Below are 9,843 nucleotides of genomic sequence, written 5' to 3'. Positions count from 1 at the left end.
TGTGCTAGGTATCTTGAAATGTCATAATTTGCTTTTAAATTTAAAGATTATGTGTTTAATTGCTTATTTTATGTGAGCATGATGGTTTATTTGATTCATTTTATTTTGTTCTGGATTCAGCTTTTATATCAACTACATCTATATCTGCCAACATCAATAATGTCCCTATGTTAAATGGGACTAATTTTAAGGACTGGAAAGAGAATATGATGATTCTCTTAGGCTGCATGGATATAGACTTAGCCTTGAGAATGCCCAAACCCGATGAACTCAATGAGCAAAGTACTCAAGAGGATGAGGTTTATTGGGGTAAGTGGGAACGTTCAAATAGGCTAAGTCTTATGATCATAAAGCGTGGAATTCCAGAAGCTTTCAGGGGTGCGGTAACCGATGAGGTTACTAATGCCAGTGACTTCCTTGCGAAAATTCAGAAACATTTTGCCAAAACGATAAGGCTGAAACGAGCACGCTTTTAGCAAGCTTGATTTCAATGAAGTATAAAGGCAAGGGTAATGTTCGGGAGTACATCATGGAGATGTCTCATCTTGCTTCAAAACTTAAGGCTTTGAAACTTGAGTTATCTGATGATTTACTCGTGCATTTGGTTCTCATCTCTCTTCCTGCACAATTTAATCAATTCAAGGTCAGTTATAACTGTCAAAAGGATAAATGGACTCTTAATGAGCTCATTTCATTCTGTGTGCAAGAGGAAGAGAGATTGAAGCAAGACAAGACCGAAAGTGCTCATCTGGCTAGCACTTCCAAGGATAAGGGCAAACGAAAGAATAAGGATAATAAGGTTGCTGCTTCTAATGGCCTAGAACAAAAGAAACAGAAAGTTGAGGTAACATGTTTCTTCTGTAATAAGCCTGGACATACTAAGAAGGAATGTACCAAGTATGCTGCTTGGCGTGTTAAGAAAGGTATATTTCTTACTTTGGTCTGTTCTGAAGTTAATTTAGCTTCAGTATCTAGAAACACATGGTGGTTAGATTCTGGTGCTACTACTCACATTTGTGTTTCTATGCAGGGTTGCCTGAGTTACCGAAAACCAAGTGATGCTGAAAGATGCATCTATGTCGGAGACGGTCAGTCGGTAGAAGTGGAGACAATAGGGCACTTTAGATTATTATTGAAATCTGGTTATTTTTTGGATTTAATAGATACTTTCGTTGTACCGTCTTTCAGACGGAATTTAATTTCAGTTTCTGTTTTGGACAAATCAGGTTATTGTTGTTCATTTGGAAACAATAGATTTGCATTATCTATTAATTCAAATGTTGTAGGAACCGGTTTACTTAATGTTTATGATAATCTATATTTGTTGGAAACTGTTCCGTCCTATAATGAAACCTTGCATGTGGAATCACGAGGTACAAAACGTAAATTGAATAAAGATAATTCGGCCTCATTGTGGCACAAACGCCTAGGTCATATCTCTAAATCTAGAGTTGAGCGACTTGTGTCCGATGGGATTTTAGATTCACTTGACTTTTCAGATTTTGATATTTGTGTTGAGTGTATTAAAGGAAAACATACCAAAACAAAGAAATTAGGTGCAAATAGAGCTACAGACGTCTTAGAATTAATTCATACAGATATCTGTGGACCATTCCCTACGGCATCTTGGAATGGTCAACAGTACTTTATAACATTCATAGATGACTATTCAAGATATGGCTACCTATTTCTTATACATGAGAAATCACAATCATTGGACGTGTTCAAAACATTTAAAGCAGAAGTTGAGTTACAACTCAACAAAAGAATAAAGAGCGTCAGATCTGACCGTGGTGGTGAATACTATGGTAGATATGACGGATCAGGTGAACAATGTCCAGGACCATTTGCTAAATACCTAGAGGAATGTGGGATCGTCCCTCAATACACCATGCCAGGATCACCTAGCATGAATGGTGTAGCAGAAAGACGAAACCGAACCCTTAAGGACATGGTAAGGAGTATGATTAGTCATTCTTCTTTACTCGAAAAACTCTGGGTTGAAGCACTCAAAACGGCAGCTTATATCCTAAATCGGGTGCCAACTAAAGCGGCTGCTAAAACGCCTTATGAGTTTTGGACGAGTCGAAAGCCCAATTTAAAGCATTTTCATATTTGGGGATGTCCAGCTGAAGCGAGACCTTATAAGCCTCATGAAAAGAAATTGGACTCTAAAACAGTTAGCAGCTACTTTATTGGCTATGCAGAGCGATCAAGGGGTTTTAAATTTTATGATCCTGCTATTAGGTCAATTTTTGAGACAGGAACTGCAACATTTTTTGAGAATGTTGAGTTTGGGGGAAGAAATCAGGCTAGGAATATTGTCTTTGAGGAGGAAGAGGGATCTACTATTGCTTTTGATAATGTACAGGTTTCACTACCTATCATTGATCAAGAAGTAAATTTGGATCCTCAACCAACAGACAATATTGTTCAACCCTTAATTGCAAATGAGGACATTGCTCCTGAAGAACAAACTCAACAACCTCAAGAAAATATGCCATTAAGGAGATCCACGAGAGAGAGGAGAAATGCAATTTCGGACGATTATATCGTATATCTCCAGGAACATGAGGTAGAAAGTGGAATGATGGAAGATGATCCAATCAACTTCCAGCAAGCCATGAAAAGTTCCAACTCTCAGAAATGGATTGAAGCCATGAATGAAGAGTACAAATCTATGCAAGACAATAAAGTTTGGGAACTTGTCCCATTACCAGTTGGTACGAAGCCCATTGGTTGTAAATGGATATTTAAAACCAAGCGGGATTCAAATGGTAATGTAGAAAGGTATAAAGCACGTCTTGTAGCTAAAGGCTTTACTCAAAAGAAGGAATTGACTTCAAAGAGACCTTCTCTCCAGTTTCTACGAAGGACTCTTTCAGGATAATCATGGCACTAGTTGCACATTATGATCTTGAGTTACATCAAATGGATGTTAAAACAGCGTTTCTCAATGGTGACATTGATGAAACAATTTATATGGTACAACCAGAAAATTTTGTGTCCGAAGACTCAAAGAATATGGTTTGTAAATTAACTAAATCCATTTATGGGCTCAAGCAAGCTTCTCGTCAGTGGTACTTCAAGTTTCATCAAATTATTGTCTCATATGGTTTTGAGGCAAATCTTATGGATGAATGTGTGTATCACAAATTCAGTGGGAGTAAGTATATTTTCCTAGTTTTATATGTCGATGACATATTGCTAGCCACAAATGATATTAGCATATTGCACGACACCAAGAGATTTTTATCAAAACATTTTGAGATGAAAGATCTTGGTGATGCCTCATTTGTCTTAGGAATCCAGATACACCGAGATTGTTCTAGGAGTATTTTAGGATTGTCACAAAGGACCTATATTGATAAAGTCCTCCAAAGGTATGGCATGCAAAATAGCAAACCAGGTGATACCCCTGTCACTAAAGGAGACAAATTCAGTCTTAATCAATGCCCTAAAAATAGTTTAGAAAGTCAAGAAATGCAGAAGATTCCTTACGCTTCGGCTGTGGGGAGTCTAATGTATGCTCAGGTATGTACACGTCCGGATATTGCGTACATTGTTGGCATGTTAGGCAGATATCTAAGTAACCCTGGAATGGATCATTGGAGAGCAGCCAAGAGGGTTATGAGATATTTACAGAGAACAAAAGAGTACATGCTTACATATAGGAGATTGGATCAGTTAGAGTTCATTGGGTATTCCGACTCCGACTTTGCTGGATGCCAAGACAGCAGAAGATCCACATCAGGCTATATTTATCTGTTGGCTGGTGGAGCAATTTCATGGAGGTCTGCCAAACAGACACTCGTAACTTCATCCACCATGGAAGTAGAGTTTGTAGCATGTTATGAGGCATCCAATCAAGGAATATGGCTACGAAATTTTGTCACTGGGCTGCGTGTTCTGGATGGTATTGAAAGACCACTGAAGATATTTTGTGACAATAAATCAGCAGTTTTATATTCCAATAACAACATGAGTTCTACAAAATCAAAATACATTGATATCAAGTTCCTAGTTGTAAAAGAAAAAGTACAGAGTGGACAGATATCCATATAGCATATTGGAACAAACTCCATGATAGCGGATCCGCTTACAAAGGGATTACCACCCAAGGTCTTTCATGAGCACACTGCTCATATGGGTGTTGTCTCATTTGAGGATATCCAAATTTAGTGGGAGTTTATATTATTCATTGTATATTGCTCTATGTTATGTTTAGACTTTATCTATAAATTTGGATTGTGTTCTGCAGAAATAAAGTATTCATTTTATTGCACTCTGTTAAATTATGCTAAAGATTTGATCTCAATAAAGTTAAGTAGGACCAGTTGGAAATAGGCATGAATAGATCACATTGCATGTAATTTCCATGCTATGCACTCATGATTGATCTATGTCATTTAGCTATATAGATATATGTGACCATTGATTGGTCTAGTAACGATTGATGTAACAAAGACCACCTTGATCCTATGTCAGTATAGTTAATGGACGAGATTGTTCGGATATACCCTAAGGACATGATAGCAAATTTTGAGCTCATAAGGTTAAGCACATTTATTTGATTACATATGCATGTGGCCCAGTGGGAGATTGTTAGATTAATTTTTGTAATTAATCTATAATTTGGGCCACACATGTAAATAATTAAAATGTGTGTGCTATCATTTAATTAAGCCTAAATATAGTGATCTAATTAATAATTGATTAATTGGCTTAAGGGTATAATTGTCATGAGATTATTGTGTAGATACCATTAGATAATTATTATTTCTATGAGGGGCAGAAATATAATTGTGATAAAATTAAAACTGCCCTAGCAGTTTATAAATAGGGTTATGGTCCCCATTCTACCACTACGCATTCCAATTTCCGAAAATCCTCTCAGAGAGAAATTGACACAGAATCTAGTGGCCAGAATTGGAAGACCATCTCAAGGGTTTTCTTCCTATAAGGTTTCTCCTTCAATGGATTCAGGTATGCTTCAGCTATTATTTTTCTACTCATTTTTAATCAGGAGATTCCAGTATATATGAAATTAGGGTATTCATCTTGGTTGAGTTATAACAAGAAATATTCCAGTATATATGAAATTAGGGTATTCACCTTGGTTGAGTTTTAACATATATTTCAAAAACTTGAGGGAGCACATAATTGTAAAGGTGATGTGGAAAATTTGATCTACTCACAGTGATCCATTGGATTAAAGTTTGATTATGAGCTTATACTTACACCACTCCTAGGAACATATATACAGTCCAATTCTCCACTAATCATATATTCTGAGTTGCATGTTCATTCGGCATAGAACACTTCTGTTCATGATTATTCCAAGATTCCAGTTTAAATCACTCAATGACTCACAAAATAGAGAAGTAAAATGAAAATAAAAAATTTAAAAATTATTTGAATTAAGCCAAAAAAAAAAAAAAAAAATCAAAACCAAACATTCATCACAATGAAAGAATCCAGCCGATCGATTTTCACACTCACAACCCGGGTTTGAAGCTAACACCAGCATCCGAGATCCACTTGCTCCCATCAATGAATGACTTGACTGTAAATTTACTAGCTTCTTTCTGGGTGATATTTCTCAATCCCTTCCACTTAACTCTATTCTTCGTGGACGAACCAGGTCCGAAATTCTGAAATTCAGAGTAAAAAATGGTATTTGGGGCTGTTGTGCCTGTCCATGGTAACCAGCCCGCTGGGTCAATCAAGCTCCCCATCATTGAATGCATGTATACAGTTGTTGAGTAATTCTTCCAAGGCCGTCCAAGGTAAGTCTTGACAGAGCTCAAGTCTGCTGACGGTAGAATGGTGCAATTCTGTATAGCAATCCCTGTATTTTGGTTAGGGTCATTCTTCCCTTGCGCTGTGATAGTGTTCTGCTGGCCAGGCATGGGTTGTTTGGGCAGTATGTTGCAGTTTTGGAACACAACTGCTGAATTTCCAAAGATGAAATCTACTGTTCCATAGATGTCACACTCACGGTAGAATTGGCGGTGGGAATGGGCGTAGAGAGAGTCCTGAAAGGCATCTATGAGACAGCGGTAAAACACGGTCTGGTCGGCACTTGACATCAGCGCTACGGCCTGGTGCTTGATTGCACCAGCAGTGTTTCGAAATCCCATTTCTCTTGCAACAAATCCTTTTCCAAATACGGCTGCGCATTTAGAAGTTGTGTCAGAAGCTGTAGAATACATGTTAACTTCACTTTTATGCAAAAAAATTCAACCCAGAAGTGGCTCAAGAACTTACCAAATGTTGCTGTTGAGAATGTTGGAGTTCCATCAACAAAGTTCAGTTTACCTGATACCACCGTTTTATTCATTCCATCACCTATCATCAAAACATTCCATTTCGACTTCTCGACCCTTACATTTTCATTGTAAACCCCTTTCTTGACATAGATTACAAAGCTCTTCCTGCTCTTATCAGGGACAGCCTTCAGGGCTTCACTAATTGTCTTGTACTTCCCTGAGCCATCTGTTGCGACTACAGCATCAGCCTTCTTTTTCAAAGTACTTGAACTTTGAAGTAGCTTCCGATCTTTTGCAGATAACCATTTTGGAACTTTATCCTCAGGCAAACCCATTAATCGCCGGGAACTGATGGAGCCTGCGAGCTTCGATATCTCGGTGATGATGGCAAGGCTATTGCTAGAGAACTCGGTGGAGTTCTTCAGGAACTCAAGAACACTACTCCTTAAATTTCCAGACTCAAAGCCATTTATGCAAGTCTCTTGGTAAGTACCTGCAGCACTTAACCATGTCTTGAGGTCATCGAAATTGTCCAAGCTAGAGGACAGTGAGCTGTTGAGATTATCAATAGCTAGGTCAAGAAGCTCATAACAATCGTCGAGAGCCCCGGCCAACATTTTGTCAGTGATGCCCTTGAAGCCTTCATGCTCGGAGAAGCGCTGAAAAGTTCTGTGCAGCTCATTCAAGGCCACTTCCATGGACATGTTGAAGAGATCTTCAGGTTTAAGCTGGCTTGACTTAACCATAGGTGCAAGACTATTATAACATGAGTCTGGATAGAGGGTAACATCACATACCGCTTTGATGGAAGTAGAAACCGAATTTCCAGCATTCTTGGACTTCCCCCCTGAATTGGTAGTAGTGCCAACAACAGCAGCCACTATAACAGCAACGAGGATGATTGAGGATAAGCTTATGATGGTAATTCTCCTTCTGGTTTTCCGACGAGCCAAGAGCCTCTCTTGTTCGGCTTCATTGACTTTCCCGTAGGCCTTGAAGGAAGACATTGGTAGCAAACTAGTTTGTCTGTTCCATGAGCTGTGTGATGGGTGATTCTCTATATAGAGATGCATGAAGAGAGTTTGGTAGGTAACGTGGTATTACGTGCAGGGCACTAACCCGAGAGAGAAGTGCTTCTCATGTCATAACAAACTGGTCAATGCTATTCCTCAACACGGTGAAGAGTATATATATTCGGAATTTGGTGAGAATTACAGGGAGGATCTCTCTCTCTCTCTCTCTCTCTCTCTCTCTCTCTCTCTCTATATATATATATATATATATATATATATATATATATATATGATTTGAAGTTTGACCATTTAACATTCTGCAAATTCTTTTTCAAATATCATATGGAAAACTGAGCCTATTTTCAAAGCATTTGGTTAATTAACTAAAAGTCTAAAAACGCTAATATAATGGATTGCATCTACACCATCCGTTTACATAATGGCTCCCCACGCCCTTTCTTGCAATATTAACAGTGAAACCCAGTAGACTCCAGGGTGTGCCAAGCCCAAATTCTTATAATAGAGATCCACGTAATTTAAGTTGAACCTGACCACGTTGGTCTAACAAAAATATTCTATAGACCATTTAATTATTATTACACGTCACTAAAGATTGATTATATAAGAGGTAAGTTCATTATTTTATATAAGAGTTAAAAGTGCGTTTGACATCAATTCTAAAAAGTGTTTTTAGGCTTTTTAACACTTGAAAATTTTTATTTTTCAAGTATTAGAAATTCTAGAAACACTTCTTAAAACCAGTGTCAAACAAACTCTTATTATAATTAAAAACATGAAGTGTATTCAAAAAAGCGTTTGATACTTAATTTATATAACTTAAATTATTTGATTTTTGATAAAGCTAGAAAATTTAGCTTTGAAAAATCTTAATATTAAATTATAAATATTAAAATTATAAGAAATGAATTAATAGAAATAAAAAGTGTTTGATAGTATCATAAGTGTGAAAATGATTAACTTTAAAATTTTAACTTTACATTCTATCATATGATATCCTTTGAAAATCTAAATTCTAATTCACGGAGATAAAAATATATTATTTAAGTGAAGTGGTTAAATTTTTTATTTAATAAATATTTTTTTTTAACCATCATTTGTTCCAAAAGTGGGTATAAATAATTAAAATTTTTGTAGGTAGTTATTTTCACCAAGGAAAGAATAGATATAAAGGCTCCATCCAATACTCCGTCTTAACTTCAAAATCTTAATTATAAAAATGAAACCAATTAAATAAATATTTAAGTTATAATTATTATAACTATATATTTATTTTTTTTATGATATTTTCATTAAAAAGAAACAAGGAAAACTTGGGAAAGTGCATTACTTTATTTTTCTCATATTTTTTTATGGATAATCATTTAAAATATTTTTATTCACTATTTTTTTTTTTGTTTTATTTTTTCTAATTAATTTTCTTTAAAATTTCCAACAACCAAATATGGTATTTTAAAAAACAACAACATAAATATGAAAATCAATGAAAGTAAATGGTGGAATAAAATATTGCAACAAAAAAATCCTATATAACATAAATATTTCGTAATAAATAAAAATAATATATTACCTTATTTATTTCATTATCATTTTTATTTTTTATCAAAATCATTTTAAAGAAATATAATCATAATTTTAAATTTTTTCAGTAACCTTTAATAAAAAATTATTCCTCATAAATGAATTAAGTAGAGTTTGTTTGAAGTTATAATTTAATGATATTAAATAACTAAAATTATATTTCATTTAAAAAATAGTTTCAATATAAATCAATTAAAATTAGAGTTTAATTTAAGGGAAAATGTATTTTGATGCCAAAGTTGGAAAAAAGAAAAAGGAAAAATTGAATTCTACAAGCACTCTCAAGTCAAGGGCAATATCCATTTAAGTCAAAGTAATACCTACTTCATCAAAATATAGTATCTGAATATTATATATGAACTAAAATTATGTGACACAAATTTATGTTATCAAATATATTTAAAAAATGAAATTTATCATACATATTTTTTTCATTTATGAGTGATTAATTAGCTTCTTTTTTTAATGATTATGTTGGACATGCTTATGTATTAAATATTTAGTGAGCTAATGAGACAAAAGAACTTTGTTGTTCAGAGTTTTAAGTAATAAGGCAACAAAATTACTTTTGGAGTAAGAAAAATTGGTTTACTTTTAAGTTACTTTAAATTGAATTTATATTATTTTCTTATCAAAAATATTCTTATATTCTATTAAAGAAAATATTTAACTAGTCAAAAATAACTTTGGAAAGCCAAAAGTTAGTTATTTTAACCAACTACATGCAATATGAAAATTTACTCATCGCTTGCCCTTTGTAAAAATGGATTGGTCAAAAGATTACATATGTTTGAAGTGGCTAAATTAAGACTTTCCACGTATTACAAGGTCATTGGTATATGCAAGACATGCGAAGCAAATAAAAAGATGGCATGTGGTATTAAGCCCTTCAAGTCAACAAACATTATGAAGAAATAAAAATAAATTACTTAATTTTGATAATTAAAAAATAGTTATTA

At 34.7% G+C, this 9,843-nt stretch overlaps 2 protein-coding genes across 2 annotated transcripts; one reads left to right on the top strand and one right to left on the bottom strand.

The window, feature by feature from the left end:
- The first annotated feature begins 450 nt into the window (after positions 1-450).
- Positions 451-1,120, top strand: LOC117929203. Its single transcript, XM_034849478.1, has 2 exons — positions 451-923; positions 1,031-1,120. The coding sequence occupies exons 1-2, from the start codon at positions 491-493 to the stop codon at positions 1,057-1,059; spliced, it is 462 nt and encodes a 153-aa protein (XP_034705369.1). The 5' UTR covers positions 451-490; the 3' UTR covers positions 1,060-1,120.
- A 4,141-nt stretch (positions 1,121-5,261) lies between these two features.
- LOC117929043 (probable pectinesterase/pectinesterase inhibitor 46) lies at positions 5,262-7,287 on the bottom strand. Its single transcript, XM_034849233.1, has 2 exons — positions 6,271-7,287; positions 5,262-6,175 (listed from the first exon to the last, which is right to left on the bottom strand). The coding sequence occupies exons 1-2, from the start codon at positions 7,277-7,279 to the stop codon at positions 5,499-5,501; spliced, it is 1,686 nt and encodes a 561-aa protein (XP_034705124.1). The 5' UTR covers positions 7,280-7,287; the 3' UTR covers positions 5,262-5,498.
- Positions 7,288-9,843: the final 2,556 nt, after the last annotated feature.

Source organism: Vitis riparia, chromosome 13, assembly GCF_004353265.1.
Source record: "Vitis riparia cultivar Riparia Gloire de Montpellier isolate 1030 chromosome 13, EGFV_Vit.rip_1.0, whole genome shotgun sequence".
NCBI lineage: Eukaryota > Viridiplantae > Streptophyta > Magnoliopsida > Vitales > Vitaceae > Vitis > Vitis riparia.
This window is presented reverse-complemented; position numbering and strand designations above follow the sequence as displayed.